At 40.3% G+C, this 27,768-nt stretch overlaps 1 protein-coding gene across 5 annotated transcripts; it reads left to right on the top strand.

Moving 5' to 3' along the window:
* The first annotated feature begins 2,769 nt into the window (after positions 1-2,769).
* LOC147240414 (glycogen synthase kinase-3 beta-like) lies at positions 2,770-27,616 on the top strand. 5 transcript variants are annotated; one of them, XM_086192709.1, is made up of 18 exons: positions 2,827-3,168; positions 9,099-9,184; positions 9,923-10,024; positions 10,204-10,287; positions 10,378-10,488; positions 11,733-11,863; positions 12,670-12,874; positions 13,073-13,168; positions 14,375-14,561; positions 14,998-15,075; positions 16,398-19,351; positions 20,947-21,000; positions 22,122-22,172; positions 22,442-22,526; positions 25,605-25,783; positions 26,731-26,859; positions 26,987-27,083; positions 27,173-27,609. In XM_086192709.1, exons 1-11 carry the CDS (start codon positions 2,994-2,996, stop codon positions 16,457-16,459), a joined length of 1,317 nt encoding a protein of 438 aa, XP_086048835.1. In that variant the 5' UTR covers positions 2,827-2,993; the 3' UTR covers positions 16,460-19,351; positions 20,947-21,000; positions 22,122-22,172; positions 22,442-22,526; positions 25,605-25,783; positions 26,731-26,859; positions 26,987-27,083; positions 27,173-27,609. The 5 variants fall into 5 exon arrangements, with proteins under 5 accessions (XP_086048836.1, XP_086048835.1, XP_086048832.1 ...); XM_086192706.1 differs by having other exon boundaries at positions 20,947-22,172; positions 27,173-27,616; XM_086192707.1 differs by lacking the exon at positions 22,122-22,172 and having other exon boundaries at positions 20,947-21,110; positions 27,173-27,610.
* The last annotated feature ends 152 nt before the right edge of the window (positions 27,617-27,768 follow it).

Genomic DNA, 27,768 nt, shown 5'->3' with positions numbered 1-27,768 from the left:
AGAAAAAATAATAACCTTGTTCCATATGTTATCAACCACCCTTTTCCTCCTGTCCCTCCCTCTCTCCTCACCCGCCTCCCTGTCTCCTTCCAACCCCTCAAGTGTTGTTAGAAAGTGCCCTTAAGCACTGGTCCCGGGTCAAGCGCTATGTAGCTCAGGATGGTTCTGGTTAGGGTTCGTTCAGGGAAAGCAGATCCTAGACCAGCCCTGGAGGGCAGTCTCTGGAGCCCTCCCCTCTTCCCTCTCTTCTCGACACTTTATCCTTTCCCATCAAATGGTGCAATAGGACATTTATTTTTTTGGGAATGGGTGGGTTATTTTTGTTTTCGGGGGGAAGGCTCTGTGCCATAGATATTAAATCCAGTGCAGTCAGTGAGAGGAATGAGCTGTTGTGATATTAACTATAAACAAAAAAAAAGAATCACACAATTATTGTTCTTGTTGAAGAGATAGAAAGTATAACTTACTAAAAGTCAGTTCAACTTTGGAATAGCACTTTTTTGGCTCTTTGCTTCCTCGTGAAGAGTGGGGGTAGTTATTATTATGATGGGTATCTCTTTTATTTCTCTGTATACAGTTGGATGTGTGAAAAAATATATATACACCGGTATTTCCATATATGTGCATTTAGGTCTGTGCTTGGGTGTGTGTGTATGTTTTGGCACATGCAGGGAGTGTGTTAACATGACTTGTTCTTTCATCATACAGCAACATTATCAATAGTATATTTTTCATCGTATTCTATATTCTACTCTAGAGACAGTATTTTTATAGTCACCATGACTATTTTGTCCGCCATCTTGACTGTTATCGAACCCAGTTGATTCAGGATATATAGGAAATATATATTCAGGCTATACACACATATATATATATATATATATATATATATATATATATATATATATATATATATATATTACACAATAGAAGACTATCAATTCACATCTCTTTGGGGTTAGGGCTGTACTTTGTCCATCTGCATGTGCGATCACATGCAAGCATACACACACCCTGGCAGACATTTGTGCATACACACACGTATGCGTGTTATACTGTATGATTGTGCTTAAAATAAACTGTCCTTACTTTGGAGAAGGAATTTTAGGATGAGCGAGGTGAGTGTTATCTCATAAGCAGGCATGTTGACCATGTGCAATATTTCTAAACAACAACAACAACAAAAAAAACTAAATATTGAAAATATTAAAGATCTAACACAATGTCTAATGTTGTTGGCTTTATTTCAGATCCTTTTTTTGGGGGGGGGGGGGGGTGTTTGTCTGTCAGTTGGATTACATGATAACTAAAGGCTCATCTGAGCTGAACTTGACGAGAGGGGTTGAGAACCGACCCAAGAAGAGACTACATTTCGGGGAAGATCTGGTAAACAACGTGAAAATGTTACTTTTGTCCATCCCATCCTCATAAATGTCTCAGGAGCCTTTGGTTCATCATAAATTTGACACAAACATCCACTGGGACTCGGAAATAGACTGAAAAGATTTTTGTGGTTAAAGGTCAAGGTCACTGTCGCCTCACGCATTCATGATATCTCATGAATACTTTGATGACATTTCTTTAAATTTGGTACACATTGTTTCGGTGGGTTCCAAACGTGGGACTCAGGGATGAGCTGTAGAGGTCAAGGTCACGTTGACAGTCATATCAAATTATTATCCGTCCACAAAGATGTCAGGTGACGTTGACGCTACAACCTGATACGTTCCAGCCTCTGAGATCGTTATCTTCAAATACGTAAGTGATGAGACAAGTTAATGCAAACTCAGCATCATTTACAGAAATTCAGCTGCACAACTAACTGACAGGGTCTAGAGGTGCCGCCATCCTGACCCACCAGGCTCCCCCACCTAATCTCTTGAGTCAAGGGTGTACTTTTTCATCCTGGCTTTAATCAGGAATTTCAGTTTTAAGAGTTCTTACTGGATTAGGGAGGCCCTTCAGATCCAGGTCATATTGGGTGAGAGGAGGGTTCAGGTAGGGGACCACTGAGGTGGTCCGTCAAATCCATCCATGAAGACAAATTCACAAAGCTGAAGTTCCCATGTTTTCTTTTACATTTTGTTAAAAATGTGTAGGAAAAAATGTACAAATTGTGAAAAGAACTGCGATATGGAATATGTGGTCTGTCGATTTAAAATATTTACTTAATTACTCGTATTGTAATTAAACTAAATAAATCGCTTATATAAACCCTGGCAATGACAAGCACTTCTCTCATTTCAATTCAAATAGATTTAAGTAAATTTGTGACTAAATTAATGGATGAAGTTTTAGGGGGTCGAAATCTTAATCTTCCTTATAATTTCCGGCAGATTAGCGTAATGCTGCCCTCCACTGGTTATTCACAGCTCTCCATTTACAAACTAATAAAAGGAGCAATAATTATGTTAATTTCCCTTTCATAAAATTATTCAGTTATTTTGATAGCACCAACAATGTCACACATACTCCATGTGTGAGGAGATCAGGAAAATGAAGGCCACTCATGCAGGTCTGTTATATATGAGAATACTTAGCTTCATCATTTAAGACATTTCAAACTTTGTGGTACTTGAAGAAAACCTTGATTCTTTGCCTCTAGTTAACAACATTAAAGGTTACTTCATCTAATCGGGCGGTGGTGCCTTAAGTGTGTTGGTACTTGTGGTAATTCACTGTGTTGATGGACCATTGGCCCTTTTAGCCAACATACACAAGTCATTTTAAATTTGTAGTTGTTGTGATTTGTGACAGCCAGAGAGACAAACCCGAGCAACAGCTACTTCGAACTTCATTTCCCAGGTGTCATTGCGAGCTGACTGTGTCTTGCCGTCTAGCAACAGCTACCAGCCTCGACAGCCGGCGGCATCGGGAGCGGCGTTTCCCTCTTCTCTGTGGGTTTTTCTGTCACTATTCGCTTCCGAGTTGTCATAGTTGATAGTCACTAGGCTGAAAATAGTGAAAAACAAACCTGACCCCTGCACAGAGATATGAGCGGCAGCGGGCGGCCCAGGACCAGCTCGTTTGCTGAGCCGCCAGGTGTTCCAGGAGCCGCCGCTGCGTCCACCGGATCAGCCGCTGCCGTGGGGAGCAGCACAGGAAAGTCCGGGGTCCCGCAGGCCTCCGGCAGCAGCTCGTCGGGATGCTCGAACCTTAAGCTGGCCAGTAAGTTTTTACCCATTATATCTTTACCGGATCCTATCCAGTAACTAGAATTTGTTTAAATATGTGGTCCTATTTTGACCATACCCCCCAGTATTATGTGTCACAATCCAGAGGGCAGTTGCTCCCGTTCCCGTTTGGTAGCCACCAAACTAGCTAACGCGTTAACTAGCTAGCGTGCTAACGTGAGCCACTTGTTTTGGCTATGTGACCAGTCCCTCTTCTTGCCAAATGATGGATTCTGCAACACTGTCGTCAGAGCATCTCGTTTGTCATCAGTTTAACCCAGATGAAGGCTGGTAAACCCATTTGGAGGTGTCAGGTAACGATCGCAGGTGTATGTGTGTGAGAAATGAAATGGACTCTTTGTGGTCAAGCTTGACTCAAATGCTGAAACTTCATTGCTGTAGCCAGGGATCATTTCTGTGGGTGTTGTTGGGGGCAAGCCGTCAGCCGTGTGGTCAAACACCCGAGGGGGAGTTTGGGGCAGAAAGACCCCCTTTTTACAAGGTCACCTGTGGGGCACAGGCTTAGCAGCAGGTGGCCGACATCTGGGGGATGCAACTGACTGACAGCCACCTCTTGAGGTAGGCTTGGCTGTTTTTATCCAGAGGATGAAAATAAGCTGTCGCCCTTTTATCCCCACAGTGACAGGTGGAAGCAGAGACGTACATGTGTAAGTGTTAATACAAGCATTATCAACCATTAGCTGGCAGTGGAGTGTGACCTCAGAGGTCATCTCCAGTTGAAATTGGTGAATGACCCTTATTTCTGCACTTCACCCTCAGCAGCATCAGGATAAAACCGCCTGAGGCCTTTAAGAACAAAGGTTGCTCGCTGTCATGAAAAATTCTCTTTTGGAGGAAGGATATGTTGTCAGGTGTGGGACACATGCAGGCTATTTCAAGAGGCAGGATTAACCCACTTAGCCATGTAATTTGGAGAGAGAATGATGTGATTTGACATTTTGAATTACTGGTAAAATTAAACTCTAACACGGACTATTAAAGATGTTGTGTTGCCATACCAACAGTCATCTAACGCTGGAAGGTATTACATGACGAAATGTTCAAGTACTCCTGCTTTTATAACTTTCTTTTCAGGGTCTAAATTAAATGTTACTGCTTCACAAAGTGCTATGTGTTATCCCGCCATTTCTAGTCTGAAAGTGACCTTTTGGGATCAAATCCTGGCAATTAAAGGTGTAATTTACAGCTCCAGGGTGTGAACCCAAATAAAAAGGCAAAAATACTGATCCAACAGCCATGCAGCTGGAGTAGTGGGTGGATTATCCTGCTGAATTGTTTCATAAAAGCAGTACACCCAGTAAATATTGTCCCAAGGAGGAATTGTCAAACTCAGTCGTGTTTTTTGAGGGAGGAAGGATTAAAAAGGGACAGTGTGCTCGAATGAAACCCCGTGGAGTTTTCTTGTCGACAACAGAAATTATGTTAATATTGCTGAAGCCGAACAAACGTGCTCAGGTCATTTATTTCCTCATTACGCTTTTGTAAAGCAGATTTAAACAAGGATTCTAATGTTGCTTTGTTTGCAGACACGTTTGCTTGCAGTCACTAGTACTCGACTGCATTACCATTACTCAAACAAATATTTCCAGCTTCTTAACTAAATTGCATTCGAGGATTCAAAGATGAGGCGAACGGCTCCAGATTGTAAAATCTGATGTTATCCCGATACTTCGCCTAGCACATTGATAGCATCACATGACAGCGATGCTGCAATAATCAATGTATCAACTCTGCATCAAAATGTCTGTGTAACTGAGGTAAAAATTACCCTATAAATGGATTTGTTTATTTACTGCATTGTTGTGTCAGTTTTGTAGAAATTAGACTGTAGTATCCTACAAAGTGCATTTTTTTAAAATTCAGAGGATGATCTTCACCAACACGTTTACAATATAAAACTTGGCAAAATGGCAATGGGGGAATCAATGTGCACCAGCAGCTCTTTTAATAACATGCGTACTTTGCACCAGTGAATCAATATTGTATTGTGATATATGAAGTATTGATATATTGTGCCACCCCCAGTAATGAGGCTGCTCTTGATTTTGATCATTCTGTGTATGTTGCTTACATGGAACACAGAGAAATCTGGCGTAGTTCATATCCCTGTAGACCTGGTAGATTCTCGGATCCTCTCTGATCGCTGCATGCTGTTTGTGCACATTTGTGTTTTTAAAACAAACGCTGGCAATTTTCAAGATGGTGACCTTTGAAAATGACATCACTTTGGCTCATCGTGGGATCAGAGGCCAGTTTTGCTTTGCAGATTCTGCTCAACCATCTTATTTCCAGCAATGGGAGAAGAGAGCAACAGGAAGTAGTAAACATTCCTCACCTGTCAGGCTGTCACCTCTACAACACAGGACAGGATGGTTTCTCGTGTGTTTCCTCTATCACCTGTATCTGTTCGGGAACCAGTGTCCTGTAATTCATGTAATGCAGACTTGAAGCATTTCGATGTGTGCTCCCGCACAAGATGTCAAGTATTTTTCATGATTTCTTCCCCAAAAAGGCAAATTTCAGTTTCTTCATTGTTCCAGAATTGAGGCTGCACTCACAGTACAGTAACCTAAAGAATCAATGCTTGATAGAAACCTCGTACCATAGGTTTTTCCAAAAGAGTAGATGATGTGGTTAGCTTTTGGAAGGTCTTGCTGCAGTAAACTGCTCATTGATAAGGTGAACGTAATTCTCCTCAAGCAGTTCTGCTTTAAGAGGTGGATCTCATGCTGGAAAATCTGAGCCAAGTCTTCCTCTTGTTTTGTAGTGAACCTTTAAACATTTTTTCTTAATTGACTAAGCACACTAAAACAGGCACCTCATCTTAGAGAATTATTTCCTCCCACAGCCCTGAGACAACTCCTGTGAATGACAGGAAGTAGAGAGGGAAACAGCACGCTGCTGGTACGAAACCCTTGTCTGGTACAAGAAGCAACGTCAGAACAGTAACCCTGACAGTGCCGGTGGAAGGCCTCCTCTTTACGTGGATAGATTACTGGCTTAAGGCAAGTGGAAGACATTCTGTTGTTTTTTATAATTTACAAAATGAATGGCATCAGGAAACGAGCCAGTTAAACTGACTCATACTGAAAACAATAGAGCAGCCAGCAGCAGACCGTTATTTATTCCAACCAGCGTGCTACTAACCCGGCTCCCCATGTGAGCACAATATTCATGACTGTCCACAAGATGAACTCAGGCTTTGAGTTGGAGAACTCGGTGGCCTGGTCGCTCTCCTCACAGTTTCAGCCGTAACAGATATCACCAGCACGGTTACATGACGACGTCATTCTTTTGTGGCTTAGGTTACTGTGAGTGACTGGTCTTGGATAGACTGGAGTTGTGAGAGACCCATGTCAATGGTGCATTGTCTAGTTTGGTAAACAACGCTTAAGTATGTGAACATGGGCAGTTGGACACAACACATCACAATGACAACTGTCTATAATTGTGAAAGCAGCTCAGATCAGAGTTTCACCATTAATTTGGATTTCATTGCGATCTCAGTTGTCACTTCCGTGTGATCTGTTTTCTGAATGACAGATTCCGCAACAGTTTCGTTTGGCACATGGGCCGCAAGTTGGGCTGCACGATTAATTGAATCTAAGTCACAGTTTGGCACACTGCAATTTTCTAATCGCAGGAAGGTACAACATTTGTTCCGGGGTAATTATGTGTCAGATATCAGTTTAGATTAAATACTGTGGCGCTGCCTACTCATCACTTCTTCACACACATGAGAAAAAAAATCCTTGTTTGCTAGAGATCCCACACACAAAAAACACATGATTTGAATGAGTTTTTTCCAGTTTAAAAAAAGAGGGAGAAAGTAACACTCTCTCTAATTTAGCAAATAATATCACAATTGCAACATCAGTCAAAATAATTGCAATCGCTAAAGCTGAAAATGTGACATGGCATCACAACACGAGATGCAGAGAAGCAGACACCAAAGTCAGGAAAATAAACCCAGGAGAGGAAGTGAGTGAAAAGTTGTTTTTAGGATGACTAAACTTCCGAAAATATTGCGAAACATATCCAGAAACCCAAACTGATAGTGGTGGGAATAAGACGAGGACGCTAACCAACCCCAGTGAACTTGTCCGGGAAAAACCATGCACGTTAGACTGAAGGTACTGGCTATGGCAAGTGAGGATCACAGCACGCACGATGAGTAAGTTAACAGTGACAGACTTTTTGTCCAGACCTCAGCTGGCTAATTATGAGCCATGAAATCCATTAAAACACCACAGCATCTCAGTGTGTTTTATACCCCTCGGAGGCAGGATTATTATTCTCCTGTATTCTACTGAAAGTTTTAACAGCTGCCAAAAGTTTCTCTTCTGTCTCTTAAATGTATGATATATTAGTCAAATTCTACTGGGTATTAGCTGCATGATTCTGGCTTAAAAAAAACAAAACGACAAATAACGTGAATCACAGATATTCTCCGTAAGAATCAAGTTCACGAGTGTATCAAACAGTTGTTTTGTTTTGTTTGGGGGGAGGGGTAAAAGAAACATGAATTCTACTGTTAAAAAAGCAACATCTGGCTGCTTCCTGCCTGGGCTGTGGACAGGTGACATGTCAAGGTGCTTGAATGAAGCATAACATGTTGTCATTTTACCCCTCCTGTGTCTCGGTTTTCCTCTTTTGCCACAAATCGTCTGGCGCTGACCGAGGAGGCCGGCTGTTTTTGGCACCTTCCTGCTTTTTGACACATTCCTTGTCTGGTTACTATAGCAACAACGTCTTGACAGCTGAGAGTAAGGAGGAGGGGGGAAAAAGGAGCAATATCGATCATGCTGTATGGAGGGATGTACAACACCAGCACTTCATCAGTATTGAGTTATTAGCCATTTTTAAATGCGGCTATTGATTTTTGCCCATCTTCTGCTGTTTATGATGAGGAACCAATGCAAAAAAAAGATGATTTTCTTGATGGGCTTTTCTAAATGTTTTGGATTCAAACAAAACGGTAACATTTTGAAATCCACAATGGTCTGGTGTTTGTTTTCGTACAGATATTATTGACATCAATAAATCTCAGCTATCGGCCAAATCTGTTTTGCAATGTTGGCATATCGGCAAATAACCTTCATCCCCAGTTGCAGGTGAGGCTGTTGAATGGACGGCTTGTTTTGCTTCCCATTGTGTAATTGTGATGTTTCCGAAGCGATGAAGTCAACACAGCATGCCGTTGGTGTCTGGGGGAACAGGAGAAAGTGAATCCTTTTTAATTTGAAGTTAGATCACACAGATTGGTGAATTAGGCGTCACAGTTTTTCAACAAGTTATTGTGCAGCCCTACTGGGTATTTGTGCTTTCACATAAAGGCCGGTTGGCCCATTGCAGCAGATGAAATGACAAAATAATCCCTGAATGAAAGGAAGGAACAGTTTTATCAGGGCAAAGAAAGTGGTTGGCCTATTTTTTTGGCTAATTCCCAATTTAATTAGTCACAGTGTCTTGAGTTTGAACTCTGTCATCCCTTTTTTCATTCCAAGGTATTGTAAAGTTGACATCCACTCACTACCAGGGCATCATTAACCTAAATACTCTGATAGCCGGTGGAGAGATGGCCCATATGTTAAGGCTGGCTGCAGCAAGTGTCCTCGGTTAAATGTCAGGGGGAATTGGCTCCAGTCTTCATATCCGTACCTCTTGGCAAGAGGAGTCAGAGGAACTGAAGTCCATGTTAATTCTCTTAATAACTTTGCATGTTCTGGCACAGTAAGGCAATTAACAGATTACCTGCATTTACTTCTGTCTTAAGTGGTCTACAAATCAAAGTGAAGGGGACGGAAGAGTACATTTTAAAGTTCACGCCAAAGTGCTTTTTTTTTGGACCGTATTCTGCCATGTCTTCACCGAATCTTAAACTAATGTCTGCTTGTTTCTTAGGAGACAACGGGAAGGTGACAACAGTTGTGGCCACACCAGGTCAGGGGCCAGACCGCCCGCAGGAAGTCTCATACACTGACATCAAGGTGAGTTAAACAAGGACCTAAACAACGGCCTTCACAATAACCGCATGGAAATGAGGATGTCAGTCGATAACTGTTAGTTCACATTGATTTACCCAGGTGTTGAGGTTTTCTGTTTGAAAGCTCAGTCACTCGCCCACTCGGGGCTGGGCTGCACCCCCTGTATCTGTGCTGTAAAAGTGACATAACTGTGTCAGTTACAAGCCGCTGAAACAACACGTGACAGGTCTGCCAGACACCTCTCACTACTGTTTTTTGATCAATTCCAACATCAGTTAATGCTTCTGTAATTATGTGTAAGCATACATTTCTCACAGTTTTTTTCTCAGAAGTGTCACGCAGTCTCCTGACTTTGTTGTAATATTGTTGAATTTTCCTTTTTAAAAGAAAAAAAACAAGCTTTTTTTTTTACATGCAACTTGGTGGAGGTCTGCGCTGGTGAAGGCCACTTGTAGTTTCTGATATTGTCAATCTGATTATATGAGTTTTATGTTTCATGTCCTCTTCAGATTAATGGACCAGAAATTCCAGTCCACTACTCAACTCCACAGTTGAATAGTGAAGCACGGGGGTCTCACAGCGCCCCCTGTGCTTCTGCCCGTTTATTAACTTAATCAACTGCTGCAGTCTGCCACGTTGAGTTGTACCGTATGTCATCATGCCTGATGCCGTATTCTGCCAGATCCTCCCCCGACAATATTTAGTTCCAACTGCCTCAGCTTTTTTGTGAAAATGTCCCAGGTGATTGGCAATGGGTCGTTCGGTGTGGTGTACCAAGCCCGGCTCATCGACAGCCAGGAGATGGTTGCAATCAAGAAGGTTCTACAGGACAAGAGGTTCAAGGTAATGTTGGCGCTGCTCCGTGTACTCACCTCTGAACCAAAGAACTTCTACAGGCAGTGACAGTATCTTCTTTGCATTTTGAGCAGTGGACAGAAATCAGACAGTCTTCTGTGAAATATCATTATGAAGGTGCGGCCTGTTTAAACTGTGTTTGTTCATGTTTTTCTCTGTCTTTGCAGAATCGGGAACTACAGATCATGAGGAAGCTGGACCATTGCAACATCGTCAGACTACGTTACTTCTTCTACTCCAGTGGCGAGAAGGTACTTTTGGCTGAAGAAGACAGAGAGAGAGAATGATTTGCATCATGAGCAGGACTTGTAAACGCTTATGAATTATCTTTGTCTGTCCAGAAAGATGAAGTGTACCTCAACCTGGTGCTGGACTTTGTCCCTGAGACGGTCTACAGGGTTGCCAGGCATTTTAACAAGGCCAAGAGCATCATTCCTATCATATATGTGAAGGTAATGTTCCATTCTACATCTTCTCATATCTCGCAGGAGTCCTGAGGACTTTGTTCACCTATTATTTATGCTGATGAGCTTTGCTAGTAGTTAAGACACCTCAGGGCCAAAAGGCAGCAGGCCCTGATTGAGTCCAACAGGGCTGAACAATTAGGGGCTCATTTTTTGTGATTATTTTGACTGATATTGCACTGTTTCACGTTATTAGTCCCTTGCATCTGTAGCGTGCTGCATGTCCCAATTCTCAAAAAAACAAAGACGCGTATAGTGGCCTCACAAGTGTGAGACCTGTGACTCTGATGTCACACAGGGATATGTTTCCTAAGTGTTGTCCTGGGTCACCAGAGGTCATCAGAGTGGACATCTCAGGTCTTTAAATGTCCTTTCTGCATACAGGACAGGTGTGGGAGTAGATGATGCACTACTTTTTATGCTTCACAGCGTGTACAGCCACCTGAAACAATTGCCAGCTCTTTTAGGATTATGTCTTTGGATTTTTCTGGTACTTTAAGCTATTAAATTAATGAACTTTGCTCAACACAATCACAGCCAAAATAACGTGTGGGTCTTTGATTATCTCTTGTTCCACCTCAGTTTGTCAAGCTTAACCAACAAACTGGCATTATCATAATTGAAACAGGAGCCCTACAGGGCACTCTTTCATCCCCCTTTTCATTCTCATTGTTCACTGCTGATCTCAGGTGTAGTCACGTGTCTCGGCAAATCCAAAAGTTCTCTGCTGAAATTTTTTCTCACAGGGCTGCTTAACAAGGCAATGACCCGGAGAGGCAACTGGTGAAATGCTAATTTAAAAAAACAACAAGAACAACAACAACTGAATGCTAAGTGCAGTTTAACTTGTTTATGAATTTCGGGTCAGCTTATAGATACTGTCCAGTAGCTTTGCAAAAACCTCAGTGTCCATTTGGACTTTTATTTGTCAAAAAAGAATGTTAACATGACATGATCTTATATTAGTACTCAATTTACTTGTTTCAAATCTTTATCCTTTTTTTAAAGATAATTTTTCCCCTATTCTAATTAGGAGTACTTAGTTGGAATGGGTTATCTCTTAACATCTCACAAGAGGGCAGTTTTTCCCTGCCGGTGTGAAACCCAGCCGCAGGGATGCCAAATCATCTCATGATCATTTTAATTACCGGCATTTTCTCAGTGTGTTCTTTCTTTGGGTTCCAGTCTAGCAGGGCTTTGTTCTCATGCTTTTTCTTTTGTGACCTCCTCAGGTGTACATGTACCAGTTGTTTCGCAGTCTGGCTTACATTCATTCCCAGGGTGTGTGTCACAGAGACATCAAGCCCCAAAACCTGCTAGTCGACCCAGAAACGGCCATCCTCAAGCTGTGTGACTTTGGCAGGTGAGCTGTTAACACTGGTGCTTTAAACATTGCTCAGTCTAAAACAAGAGAAATAAGAAACCTCACAATTTCATGAGCCATAATAATGATTAGGAATGTCCCGATCAAGATCCTGGGTTATCTGCCAATACAGAGTTTTGGTCAGATATGTGTATATTTCCTAGATGATACAGTTGATCATTTTAAGAACCTCAGATATTAAAGTCAGTGCAGTGTATATGCATGACAATTGAATTGCTCTGCATTAAGACAAAACATGCCCTGCTTTCCAGGTTTCACCTTTTTGTTGCAGCACAATACACAAACCTCCAGCTGCCCAGCTCTCAAAGGTTCCATATTTTCAGTCAGAAATGACACAAAAGCAGCAAATCCTCACATTCAAGTCTGGAACCAGCAAAGGTTCGACATTTACTGCACGTGCTTCATCTGCAGAAATGACACGTAGCCCTTTGCTAATTTGAACGTGGCTAATTGACAATTGTTAGTGGACCAAATGGATCAAATTATGACAGTCATTTTGTGGGGGTTGACTGATGCTCCAAAGAATTTATCCACTGTTTAACAGCTGAAGCAGTGAGGATGGAGTAGCCCTCAGCCCGCCTCCCACATAATGCTCTGCACCGCAGCTTAAAATAAAACCACTAGACTTTGAGCAGTTAAAAATACCTTAATCGACCAGGTCCCAAACTCAGGACATCCCTAACATTGATGGTAATCTTTCACCAGTGGAACGATTTTGGACCCCCAGCAGTCTTTTTTTCTTTTCTTTTTTAATAGAATTTACTGTCATTTTTGTGTGTCCTCAGTGCCAAGCAGCTGGTCCGCGGCGAACCCAATGTCTCCTATATCTGCTCACGGTATTATCGTGCACCAGAGCTCATTTTTGGTGCCACCGATTATACGGCAAACATTGACATCTGGTCAGCAGGCTGCGTCCTTGCTGAGCTGCTTCTCGGACAGCCAATATTCCCCGGTGACAGTGGGGTGGACCAGCTAGTAGAGATTATCAAGGTGAGTGTGTGTTCATCAGGAACGTTACTGATGTTTCCTCTGGAGATTGAGATGCTGCGAGAGATTTGTGCTTGTGGGTTTGATCACCCCTATGTGGTCTTTTGTCTCTTTAAATCTCATGCTTGGTCCCTCAGACACGCACCTGTATGTTCAGATCATGTCTGCGGTAGAATGTTCACCCTCCCTCCATCTTTGCAGGTGCTAGGCACCCCAACGAGGGAGCAAATTCGAGAGATGAACCCGAACTACACAGAATTCAAGTTCCCTCAGATCAAAGCCCATCCATGGACCAAGGTAAGTCAGTACTAGAAACTAGTACGAGTTGATCTTCTCCATCCCTGGAAGGAATGTTTTGTTACTCTGATGACAAAACGATAAGAAGCAAGAACGGAACACTGTATTGAAGAAAGTATAGCCAAAACATGAATACTTGAAGCTTTGTATTTTTGGATTGCATGTCTGTCCCACTTTTATGAATGTGATATCCCCGGAACGCCTGCAGGCAGTTTCATTACATCTAGCACAAACGTCCTCTTGGACACGAGAATGAACTGAATATAATTTGGTGGTTCAAAGCCACGATGACCTCACAAAATGCATTTTTGTCCGTGAACGAAGACAGAACTTTCACATAAATGTGTGTTTTGGAAAGGAGTTTATGACGTTTTTGGTCCGAAAGGTCAGTTTTACTGTGACATCAGCGTGATTGTTGTTGCACGATGAGGAAGCTCTCTGCCGCTTCTCTGTAATCATCTGTAAGTGGAAAGTGCACAGCTGTTTTCTCTTATGAACTCGTTATCACATGAGCAGTACCCATGTTTTCTCATGTGGATATCAGCACACAACAGGTCAGACATGTTCTCGCCTACTAGAAATTCTCTTATTAGCTTTAGGCGAGGGGTGACGCCTCGGCAAACAATGCAAAAAGTAGGTCATGTAACCGGTTCGTAATTTAGTCTCCTAGAATTTCATGTATGGAATTTGTCTAATTATTTTGGCATCCACATTTTTGTTTGTCTTGTTGTGTAAATAATCCCTCTTAATCTTAAGATTCTTACAATTTTGTGCCAGTCACATCATAGAAACTTCAAAAACGCTCATCTGAGAATTCCCCGGTCCCTCATGGGCTTCATCAGAAATTACACAGCTATTGTAGGGAGCTGGCGGGGTGAATCTGTTGAATATCCAGTCTGACTGATTCTGACATTTACACTCTCTCATGCAGCCCCTCTGGGTAACATCCAGGAAAGTTCAGGGTTGCAGTGCTTGTGTGAAAGCAGCTGAGTTCGTTTATTCCTCCGTTACTCACTGGAATCATACGCTCCGTTACAGTGGCGCATGAATGAGTCTTAAAACCTGGAAATAAGTTACAAATGTCGGATTTCTTTGTCTCAAAGCCGGCGGGTTTGGGGGTTATTGACACACTCTCATCTCACACCATGGATGCCATGTTTGGGGTTTATCTGACCATTTGGGGTGAATCAACGTCTGTGCCCTCAGGTGTTTAAACCTCGTACCCCTCCGGAAGCCATCGCTCTCTGCTCTCGGCTGCTGGAGTACACGCCGGCCTCACGCCTCTCTCCACTAGAGGCTTGTTCACATGCCTTCTTCGATGAGCTGCGTCAGCCTAACACTCGACTGCCCAGCGGCCGGGAGCTGCCTATGCTCTTCAACTTCAGCACTACAGGTACATTAAACTCTCTTAGCCTGGTGGATTAAATCAGTTTGATATTGATGGCACTTAGAGTAGCGATGGGAGCCTGTCAGTGGCAAACACAAGCTCCTTTAGAACAGTTTGACCTGGACAAATCGCAATGGTGCTCATTCCAGGGTTTGCTCTTGTTCTCACTCAACACTGGACTGATTCAAATCATTCATTTTCCTATTAAAATGATGGGACAATTGGTTTCAAAATGCTGGAATTATCCTTGAAGTTGATGTTCTGTTGGACCCATTTTTCACCATCTGCCAGGCTAATTACAATCAGGTGGCGTCCTTGGTTTGTTTGGAGACCTCGGAGGAGGTGCAATTAATGCAGCATACATTGTCCAATTGTTAAATTACACTATCCTCTTGTTGAATGACTCATCTTTAAATCAGAACCTTTCTTTTTCTCCGTGCAGAGCTGTCAATCCAGCCCCAGCTGAACTCGACCCTCATCCCTCCTCACGCTCGCTCTCACACAGCTGCTTCCGCCCACGGTGGGAAACTCTGACTGTGAATGTTCATGTCATAGTTTTAGTTGCTGGAAAGAAACGGGTACATGAAAGCGTAGATGTCATTGATATTACCCGGAAATGAACGTGAATATCAATTAATTATGAATAATTAATTGATCTGCTTTCTTGCCAGGATGATTTCCTGGAAGCAGATACTGTTGTTTACTTTGTCACATACGGATGTCTATAGAAACAGTTAGTCTTTTCTTGATATACATGCCAACATTATTAATGCTCATAATGAAAGTTACATTTTTCACCATTCATTTGTAAGTGGAGCTTTAATGAATTCCTTCATTGTACAAACAAAACATTTAGTATTTCCTAGTTAGAGTCTCATTGATCAGATGGATCCATGTGGTTCCTGGAGACAGGTCCAGTAATGTGGCCTCAGCGGCTCTGCTGCAGTGTGAAAGATGCTAATGATCTCTGCATGGGACGGAAGAATGCACCGTTAAATACCCCAAAATATCCAGTTCCTTCCCATTAATTTCCCCATTTTCTCGTTAATGCACATATACTCTGTTGGAAAGTCTCCGATTCTTTTGCAAAAAAAAAAAAAAGTACGTCAAAATTCCCAGGATGTCCCCTGGAAAGTTTCTTGAAGTGTACCAGAAAATGTCCACCCTTTTGCAGCCTTAACTGTGTACACACCTCTAAACCATTGTACTTTACAGTGTGTGAGAGAGAGAGCAGAAGCTGGGCTGAGCGAGTCACATCACTGCACCGACTTTACTGTGGAATACAAATTTGATCTTTTTTTCTTTTTTTTTTAAATGGGTAAAAGAAATAGGAAGTCAATATTTGTGGATTCTTTTGGTTTGTCAGCAAATATAATGTCTTTACGGCGCTGGCTCAACAGCTTTGTAATCTTAGCCGCAATCCAGCCGACATCAAAACAACTTAATCACCAGCCACCGTCCAAAAAGCCACCAGCTGATGAATTCACTCAACCACACTTTTTTTTTTAGATAGAATTATGATGCTTGCAGTTGCAGTTATTTAGTTAAAGACCTCGTTTTGCAGTAAAAGCAACAGCCCTGTTATGTCAGATTCCAAATCAAAGGAACAAATGACGTCAAAATGGTTCGGTGTGTTTCTGACGGACGTTCAGCACTGCTCTGAGAGGGAAATGCTACTCAGTGGAAATTGAATTACTGGATTTCATGATCTAGTGTCCTATGAGTTGGGTGCATCGACTGGCTCAACACTCTGCCCTCAAGTGAAATCAACCAAACAGACTGAGCTGGTGAGTGCACCTGTCTGGTACTGACCTGCACCTTTTCCTGTCTGTGCTCCTGTAGATGGCACCGGCTCCGATTCCTCTCAACACAGTTCAGTACCCGGATCTCTGAACAGCATCTGAAGCAGCCGGTCACCTGCCTGCCAGCCTCACCCTTATCTCAGACACTCTCTCACACACACACACACACACACACACACACACACACACACTTTACTGCTTTCCTCCATGCTGCTTGCTCTCCTCCTAGATGATGTTTTTGTACAGTAAATGCGACGTTGCAGCAGGAGATTGTTACACGCAGAGCCGTCTCGCTGCTGTTGGAGTGGTTTGTGAAGGTTCGATAGTGGGGGCTGGTCCTCTGTAATATAACCTTTTTTTTATTCAGCATCCCCCCCCTTCTTCCTCTATATTTGTTTATTTATTTGACTAATCCTGTGATCACAGATTTTTTTCATTTATTATTTTTTTACTATTAATATTCAGTGTTTTTACTTCCCTTTATATACGCGAGGGGTAATCTGAACACTGCCTAAGCAAGACCAGAAATGGCTCAGTACTGTAGGTCATCAGGGTAAAGGAAATTCAACTCAGGAGAACGGATGCACGGGCTGAGATTCCCAAGTCCTCCAGCCACATCATGATGAAACGAATCAAACGAAAGGTGGCTGGAAGAGAGAGACGCGTCGGCACCGTGCAGCATTAATCCGTGTTTAGCTGGTGGACCCGTGTGTGAGATCTTGTTTAGTTTCACATTCTTACTGTCCTAACCACTGCGGGTTACGTTTACCATAAACGGCAAAAGCTCACCCCAGATTCGTGACATCCAGGACGCGTCAATGTACAGACCTAACCAGAAACCTAATCAGCCACCAGCCAAATACAGACTCTGCCAGCCCCTGTGTCTCCTAACCAGTCGTTTCCTGGTAAAATGAATAAATATTCAACCCCCTGACCCACCCACACAAAAAGGAGGGAATAACACTTTCTTTTTGGAGGCATGTGTGTTAAATCAATCACGAATTTACGCTCCTCATAAGCTTTTAATGGTGGTTTTATTTTTAAATTCATTTGAGACATCCAGAGGAAAACTCCTTGTCCCCTGTTCATCATCAGCTTTTGTGGAAATGTGATTGTCGGTTGTGATGAATGTGTGAATGTTGTGTTCAGGAAAACTGTGACATACCGATGCAGAAAACGATCTAAATAGCAAACTAACTGCCTATAAACGAAGTAGAGGTGCCCCTAGATGACTGGACCTTGTTTACTGGCGTCCAGCTGCTAATTAAATGGCTTGAAAGAAAACTAGCAGCGCTCGCAGATCATTAGACTAATGAAACCATTCCTGAACCAGTGCAAAAATTAATAATCTCCCTCTTTGTTTTCTCCCATCTTGAGGTTTTTGGATAAAAATGACGAGCATTAAGAGGTGATTGAGTTTCCCGTTGGTGCTCTGAAAGGCCCTGAAATCATTGTGAGACAGACTTGTCACTTTAAAGGAACTCGCCAGGTTCTTGAGGGAAACCACGTTTGCCGTCCTCCCCCTGCCGTAGAGAGCCGGGAACTGCAGAAACGTTCGCATTTGCTTCTCCGGCCATAAACAAACCTTTTTTCTTGTTGTTATAGTGTTAGATGTTCTAATTCCCAGCGGTACTGTCGTGAGAGTAGTTCCAACTAAATGTCCGATTCTAGAATAACAAATATGCTACGAGACACGCTAACACTTCTGAGGAGTGTCCGTCGTCTTGTTTGGCTCCCCCGGAGGATCGCAAATGAGCTCACTTCCCACGAAGTCCGGCATGTTCCTTAGAAGACTTGAAACGTTACGGTGTGGAACACTTGTCTTGTTTCCTGTTTTGCTCCTTTTACACTGCAGAACAGATCGCAGCACAGTTGGCAGGGCTGTTTTTATTTATTAATTTCTTTTACGCGATTTTTACTTTAATGTAAAAGTCATGTAACGTCGCCAAAAAAAAAGTCACCCGTGGGTGCACTCATCCTCACCTGTCCCGGTGTTAATGTAGAAAAAATGTACTTCTCTGTGTGGAAATAATGAGCAAAATGAATGTTGGTCCTCCTCCATGTAGCAGCGCCACTCAAGCACGCCTTTATTAAACTCAGCAGGAGAAAACATTTAGCTTTTTTCATACCTCATGTCTTCTTACGTTGTATCGGGTGAGAGTTGGACATCAGCCGAGGGATGAAGAAGGCTTTCAGAGGGCGGCTTCTTTAGCAAACTGTACTTCCTGTTAGTGAAAATGAAAACGTCCCAGTTGACTAGAGGCAGAAGCATGATTGGAAATGTGGTTCAACATAATTATCGCGCAGGGAAACCCTGTTAGGTGTCTGTGTGCTCTTGTATTTCTATTAGTGTGAAGACCAAATTGAATTTGACCCCCATTAAACCTGAGACAAGCTGTTTGAGGGTTCTTAGATCCTGCGTAGTCCCGTGTCCCAGAGAATGTATCCCCACGTGTGAGAGCCACCATATCCCGAGCTGCAGTCTGGACCGACATGTTGTAGAAGTAGAGCAGACAACAAGAACACAGCACTGGACCGTTTGTAGTATAGTATATTTGATACTATTGTACCATCATGCACCTGCTGTTTTTAACCATGTTTGTTTTGAACCTTTTTAATATGAAGCTTTTTTAATTCCACCACTCTTGGCACATTCATGTTAATTACATATATAAATATATATGAGGAGGGTGGAGAGCATTTTTCATTCTTTTCATTTTATTTTATTCTTTCTGGGTTTGAAACCTCCTGTTTCAGCGCCAGAAACCTGGTTTTCCTTCCTCTAGAGAGTGAACCGGCACGTTCCATCACCCCTGCGGGGTGCGTCAGGCGGAGGACGTTCACTCGGAGCTGTCAGACTCTCTGTGGCTATGAAAAGATGTGAAATGTCCCGTCCCGTCCCGTCCCCCGCTGCACCCGCTCAGATAAATCAACTCAGCTGACCTTTCTCTCCACTCAGAAGCCATTTTTCCAGTCTCCTCCTCCTTATCACATGTAAATATCACTGATTTTTATTTTCCTCTTTTTAATTTTTATTACAGAGCTGTTTATATCTCATTTCCCTCATTCTGTCTATGATGCATTCTTAGTTTGTGCATTTTTGTAAATATGTTTCCTTTTTTTTTCACAATCCAAAATGTAAATATGGCAAAAGAGAAAAGCCTACACCTCATGTCTGTTGATGAGATTCTCTCTCTCTCTCTCTCTCTCTCTCTTTCTTGTAGTCCTGAGGAAGTTGTAAAGCAGCATCATTGCTCTCCTTCCTGTCGGGTTGTCCGTGCGACCGTCTCAGAGTTGAATGAATATTTCAAAGGTTCTGTTCCAAAAATGATCTCTCGCTGTTTGCTCTCCGTGGAAGATGAATTGGCCTCAAAAAGTGTCTGACATCTATAAAATCTGCTGCGGCTGTTCGCTTGTTTGAGCTTTTCTCGAAGCAGGATCTTGGTTTGGCGTCTTGCCTGGGATGCATGGCGGCGTCCACGCGGAGAAATAAATGCACCGTCATGATATTTAGTTAGCATTGTTACTGCTTCAGGCGCCTCATTGGAAACAACTGACTTGGTTGCACTCCAAAGCTGCAGTGCGTCGCGTTCATGTGATGGACGTCGTCAAACAGGTTCTCACGGCGCTCAAGAAGCTCGTCGCCACCGTGTGAAACTGCCTTTCACAGTACATGAAGTTCTCATGTGCTGCAACATTCCTACGCTGTCAGGCGCGGCGGCTTAGCTCTCCGCTAACGTAAATGTGTACTTGGGGGGGGGGGGGGGGGGGGTTATAAAACTTCCGAAACCAACCAGGAGGAAGACACACGCAGACGCATGGGTTATATTTTACTGTTGGAAAAAAAATAGGTCATTTTAAAGCAGCTTCATAACAAATGACTTCCGGCTGTGTAAAAGTGCTCCACCTGTTATTTGACCTGCAGATGTGATTTAGTTGTCATTTTGGAACAGAGCTCTTTGTGTGTGTGTGTGTGTGTGTGTGTGTTGCGCGTGTGTGTGTGTTGCGCTGCGCTGCGCGACAGATGGCAATATATGATTACTGTGCAGTATTGGTAAACACTGACCTGGCTACAGGTCACTTGCATTTTCTCTGAAAATGCAACGCTTGACTTGATCGATCAGAAAAGGACTAGAAGTCACCTTCGACGTCCCACGAGATCTCAACATGGGCATTTTTGTATTTCGTGCTGTGCGGCAGTCAGAGACGCTGCTGAGGACGTTTGCGTTGCGGCGGCAAACGGAGCCACCTCTCAGCCGTGCGTGCGGACAGGCTGGACTGTTTGATGTGGCGTTAGTCTCAGAAGACGTGCGTTAAGTGTTGTTACCTCTCTTACCTCTGTTTAACGGCTTCTTTGGGAGATCTGAGCATCTCTTTAATTCGAAGTATTCCTTTAATTTCCTGCACCAGTGCTGTTAACTCGGTAGTGTTCTGCCCCAGTGAAGAGAGAGGATGGAGGGAGAAGGAGAGAGAGAGAGAGAGAGAGAAAAAAACAATCTGTGTGTCTTTGTTCTGTGTGTATGTATGGATTCATTTACTGTAATAAAGTGATGAAACTGTGTTTGACTTGTGGTCGTTAATCCCATCAGGGAGGATTGACCGTTGGCAGCATTCTGGTCCCTCGGTAACGTCACCGGTTCTTGGTGAGTCCATGTCAGACACGAAGAGACGGTTTCTGAACCCAAGCTAGAAGACAAGGAGCTACATTTTGGGTGACGTGAGGGAAAACCAGTCCATCGAGCTCCAACGTCAGGTCAAAGTCCAGGAGGGAGTAAAAAAAAGGCCTCCCTGAAAGATAACTTGTTTAGATTCAGACAACACAGCTCATTTGGGTAAAACTTAATGAACAAAACTTCCTGTTTAGGCTGGTTTTGTTCCTTCATGTTGAGCTCGAAGCAACAAAAGTTACCAACCTTTCGAGTTGTTAATTATCACGAAAGCTGTCTCTTGAGCACATGAACAGGCCTTGAGAGGCAGCTGTGTTCCCCGGTAGCTCAATGACGCAGATTCACAAAGCTCTCGCAACAACAGTTACAGAAGAAAATTGTACCAAACGTTTCTGTTTGCGTTGGCGGTTGGTGGCGAACTCTCCAGACCCGCGGGACAAAAAGGTCCCGCCTCCACGCTTAAACGGTGACTGATAAAGTTTGTGCTCTTCCTGGTTGATTCAGGGACATTTTAGTGCTGAAAATGGGATGAAATAAACCACATCCTTTTGAAAAGTTCAGCTCTACTTGAGCCTCAGAGCTGCAGGTTAAGGAGCCTTTGAAAAGTCCGTATCTTTGTCCTCTGCTCCAGAAAAATGGATGTCCTGCATCTTGGCTGTGATTTCTTAACCGTGATTTTCTGCAGGCGTCCATCACGTTAGCCGAGTTTTGTTCTGAGTAGCCAAGGTCACCGTGTGGCTCCTGCAATCCAAACCTGACGGGATGGTTGGTCCTATGAGTGTATGTGAGGCTGGGGAGTGTGAGACCACCAGGCAGAGGGGGGATTTTGTCTTTTTTTGCAAGATTCAAAAGAGCAGAACTAAGTCACTCTTAGTGTCCATCTGACATTCATAGAAAACACTTTAGTTCTGTGCAGAATGAAGCCATTGTTTAAGTTGCTTTTTAAAACACAAAAACCTTACCTGCCTGCCTGCTTGCCAAGTATCCATCTCTGATGAGTCATTGATTTACGCGGGTCCTCCATGTTAATCAGTTCTTATGAAGGAATTCTACATTTTTTCCTGTTACTTCTCAGTATAAAAGTTGTCCTTTTGCAGTTTTTAATCACAACTGACACACAGCTAGGAGATCCTGCTCCGCAGAGGCCGGTAGGTTATTTTGTGTTTACGTCTGTAGTATTTCTAGAGCTGCAGTGCCTGAAGTGCTGGACACGTTATGGTTCTGGACTCTGAAATGAGAGAATCTTTGGATTTGGAACTTGATTTAAAAAAAAAAAAAAAAAAAAAAAGACCAAAATCATCACATCATCTTGACATTGATCATTTTTTACAGACCAAAGTCTCTCATTTGGTGTTTATGTCCATGTATTCTGTCTCTGTGTCTACTGTCTCGTGAATGTATCCTTTTCTGTTTACAGGATTTACTCTGCAACAGGCTGTGTACCTTCACCATGAGGGTTCTCCTTCTTCTCTGCATCTCCTTTGCCTTGGGCATGACAACGGGTGAGACTCTTCATACACAGAACCACAAACGGAAAGAGATGTTTCAGCTCTCAACAGTTTGCGGGGTCCTCATATTCAACATCGGCCGTGACACGATTTGTAAATGCCAGACTTTTCATAATTTATTGAAAATTTCCAAGCGGAGCAGACAACTCGCTCCACTTCAGTACTTCCACTGCTGGCAGCCACTGGGCTTTGGGAAGTGATCAGATATCAACGTTGTGTTATCAAAATTTTGGCTTCACTGTGTTTGTGTGAAAGAAAAAATGAAGACTCAAAGTACACAGGAATAAGAGAAATCAGAACACTGGATTTCAGTGACCGCTTGGTCACAAAACCTGATCCAGCATTTTGCATCAGTGTCTGACAAAAAAACAGCATGGCAGCCGAAGTAGAATTATAATTGTATTTAAAGCATGAAACTTGGAATGTAACATTTGTTCTTTTCAAGAGCCGAAACAGGAACCTGCTGCTCCTCAGCTGAACCAGATCTGATATGAGGAAAAACTGAATATTGGGGAAAAGTTTATATATACACATATACATGTGTGTGTGTGTGTGTATATATATATATATATGTATGTATATATATGTATGTATATATATGTATGTATATATATGTATGTATATATGTATGTATATATGTATGTATGTATGTATATGTGTATATGTGTATATATATGTGTATATATGTATATGTGTATATATGTATATGTGTATATATGTATATGTATATATATATGTGTATATATGTATATGTGTATATATGTATATGTATATATGTGTATATATGTATATGTGTATATATGTATATGTATATATGTATATATGTGTATATATGTGTATATATGTATATATGTGTATATATGTATATATACATGTATATATACATGTATATATGTGTATATATGTATATATACATGTATATATGTATATATACATGTATATATATATGTGTATATATGTATATATACATGTATACACATATATATACTGTATATATATACTGTATATATATATACTGTATATATACACATATATATACTGTATATATATATACTGTATATATACACATATATATACTGTATATATATACATGTATATATACACATATATATACTGTATATATATACTGTATATATACTGTATATATATACTGTATATATACACATATATATATATATATATACACATATATATACTGTATATATATACTGTATATATACACATATATATATATATATATACTGTATATATATACTGTATAAATATACATATATATATACTGTATAAATATACACACTGTATATATATACAGTGTGTATATATGTATGTGTATATATACACATATGTGTATATATAATATAAATGTGTATGAATATAAAAGTATGTATATATGTCCGTAAATGTATGTTTACATAAATGTATGTATGCGCTGTATATGCATATTTGTATGTATGTTATATATGTGTATGTATACACATTATATATGTATACATACGTATATATAAATACATACATTTATTTATGTAAATATTTATGGATAGATATATGCATGTATATACATCCGTACAAAATTGACTTGAATTAAATTGACTTGACATACGTATGTATATGTGTGTATGGATTTTTATGTATATATACATATGTATGTATATGTACATATGTACGTAAAGGAATATTTACATATATGGTGTATGTATATGCATATTTGTATGTATGGTGTATATGTGTATGTATATACGTGTGTGTGTGTGTGTGTGTATATATATGTGTATATATATATATATATATACATACATACATGTGTATATATATATAAATACATATATTTATGTATGTCTTCATGTAAATATATTTATGCACATCTACGTGTATACGTATTTATGTACATATATGTATGTATGTGTGTATATGTGTATGTATATATTTATGTGTGTATATATGGACATGTGTATGTATATATGGACATGTATATATGAATATGTATGTATATAAACTAACCATGTATGTATGTACATATATGTTTATATGTATAAATATGTTTGTATATATGTTTATATATAAATATGAATCTGTATGTATATGTTTATACATATGTGTATGCATACATATATATGCATATATACATACATAGATACTTAGACACATATGTCTATATACATATATAACATATACATATTTATACATATATACATACGTAACTACATACATATACATATGCATATGTATATATGTGTAAATATATACATGCATATGTATATATGTGTAAATATATACATGCATATGTATATATATGTAAATATATACATGCATATGTATATATGTGTAAATATATACATGCATATGTATATATGTGTAAATATATACATGCATATGTATATATGTGTAAATATATACATGCATATGTATATATGTGTAAATATATACATGCATATGTATATATGTGTAAATATATACATGCATATGTATATATGTGTAAATATATACATGCATATGTATATATGTATGTGTAAATATATACATGCATATGTATATATGTATGTGTATACATGCATATGTATATATGTATGTATATATGTATGTGTATACATGCATATGTATATATGTATGTATATATGTATGTGTATACATGCATATGTATATATGTATGTATATATGTATGTGTATACATGCATATGTATATATGTATGTATATATGTATGTGTATACATGCATATGTATGTATATATATGTATGTGTATACATGCATATGTATATATGTATGTATATATGTATGTGTATACATGCATATGTATATATGTATGTATATATGTATGTGTATACATGCATATGTATATATGTATGTATATATGTATGTATGTATATATGTATGTGTATACATGCATATGTATGTATGTATACATATGCATGTATATGTATGTATACATGTATGCATATGTATATGAGTAGTGGAAAGGTAATCGTCTTACATTAATTGCAAAATTCAATTGTGTATTACTGCTTTCAATTTTCCAAAATTTAAATACATTTTCCACATTTGTAGCATGAACTTAAATCCTTCTATGTTGCTGCCAGAGGAGACGCAGCGGAAACCACTGGAGGCCTGGGGGATGACCTACTGGCCATGGGAACCAGCCAGCGAGTCTCCACTCTACTACCATGACAACGGGTGTTTGCATGGTCCTGACTGGCAAAGATTTGGGCCGCGATGTTTCCTTTACGTGCCTTCCGGGATGGCCTGGATAGATGCTGAGGTAGCCTGATATTAAATTGTTTAGCACAGAGGTTACATCACATTGTGTTGTTTAAACTAAGTGCCTAAGTGTGTTTCTGCAAAAATGAAACTTTACTTTTGTAACGGCTGAATTCACATGAATCATGTTGGACTGTACAAGCGGAACTAATGAAGCGCCTGATTAGATTATCATGCTGATTCCAGGAGAAAACAACAGTGGTAACGAATGTATACGTTCTTCACTTGAATATAAACACATGATTCTTTACTCAAATAAAAAACAAACTCTGAAATGTACTGACATTTTTAACATATAAAGTTACCCTTTAAATATGATATAATATAATCGTATATAGTTGTATCTATATAATAATATACAACAGTTTAGTCAGTGACATATACGAATGATAACTCTGTTCAGTTTGGTTTGAAATTCTCTTTTCATATGGAAGGCATGCAATCATGCTGAATATTTAAGTATTTTTTTGAACAAATTAGGAGTAAAAACTCCATCTAAGAGTTCGTGTATTTGTATTAAGATGTAAGGGTTGAAAGTAAAAACCTGTCAGATAAAATCAAAGTCACAAAGATATATGAAAAACACTTTAATAAGGGCACACTGATATTGATTAGTTCACGGTTGGATGTCTATAACAGCTGAATAATCATTACTTTAGCGTAATAAACCATTTATTTAAGTTCCTTGTGCGAGTTTAAATGGGACACATGTACAGCTCTGAGGTAACAGTCCACTGTAACGTCTCTGACTGGACACATTAGTTGACTATGCATTAGTTAATTAAGCATTAACTAACCATTATTCATGTTTCACTATTGTTTATAAAGTGTTATCCAAATGTGAGAAAAGAAGGACACAAAAGGGGAATAAGCACTGCGCTTCTGCCTCCACTGCTCTGAAAAGGAAAAGTTGCAGTCACACTGTAATTCTTGTTCTTGCGTTTGCAGAAACACTGTTGGAGATACAACGCCAACCTTGCATCCCTCCTCGACCAAGCAGAGTATGACTTCATCCAGCAAACTGTCATGGCGCCCAGCAGATGTGGAAACGTCCGGATTGGAGGCTATGCAGTCAGGGTAACACACTACCACCACTTTACGGCAGACCTTCCCCCCTCGGTTGTTCTTACTTTAAATTTTTTGGGGGGTTCCTTGAAGTGTTTGACACAAATGTTCACTAATGTCTTGTGGTTGTTTTTTACAGATCAACGATTGGTTATGGAGTGATGGTTCCGAATTTTGGGATTTCGGCTTTCTTGATCGGAGCAGATGGAGAAGATGTCTCACAGTAAATTGCAACGGTACTGTGCCTGGAATGCATTACGCACAGCATACTTCTACAACACAAGTGGGTTTTTTTCTGACTTTTCTCTCTTATTTCCTTGTTTAGGCATGAGAGGCTGGTACTGTGAGGACAGGCGTCCCGTCATCTGTGCAACAGCAGTCGATGGGCAGTTCTGAAAACATTTGTTCAGATATCAAAGCACACAACTTTCCGTTGAATTATGTTCATGGATTTCAAAAGTATAAAACTCAAGGATAAAAGATGATTTAATCACATGCAAAATAAAGTTGTTTTCTCTGAAGTCTCCAAAGTTGTTTTTTTTTTAAATCAAACTTTAGGAAATCTCCCTCATACGTACATACATACATACAAAAATAAATACACACATATGTACATGAACATACATACATAGACACAAATACATATATATGTATGTATATAAAATATGTGTACATATACATTTAAATACACATACATGCATACCAATACATACATATATATGTACGTACATATATGACATATGTACATAAACAAGTAAATATAAAGACATACATATGTACATACATACAAATGTACATACAGATTTAGAAACATTCATTCATACATATGCATATATGTATATATACATACACATGTAGACATACATATACACAAACATTCATAAATACATACATTTATACAAAAATGCATATGTATGTATG

The sequence above is a fragment of the Aulostomus chinensis genome, chromosome 22 (assembly GCF_037954235.1).
Source record: "Aulostomus chinensis isolate RoL2024-O1b breed Wild chromosome 22, RoL_Achi_v1.0, whole genome shotgun sequence".
Taxonomy (NCBI): domain Eukaryota; kingdom Metazoa; phylum Chordata; class Actinopteri; order Syngnathiformes; family Aulostomidae; genus Aulostomus; species Aulostomus chinensis.
The sequence above is the reverse complement of the archived record's forward strand: the minus strand, read 5'-3'. Positions and strand labels throughout refer to the sequence as shown.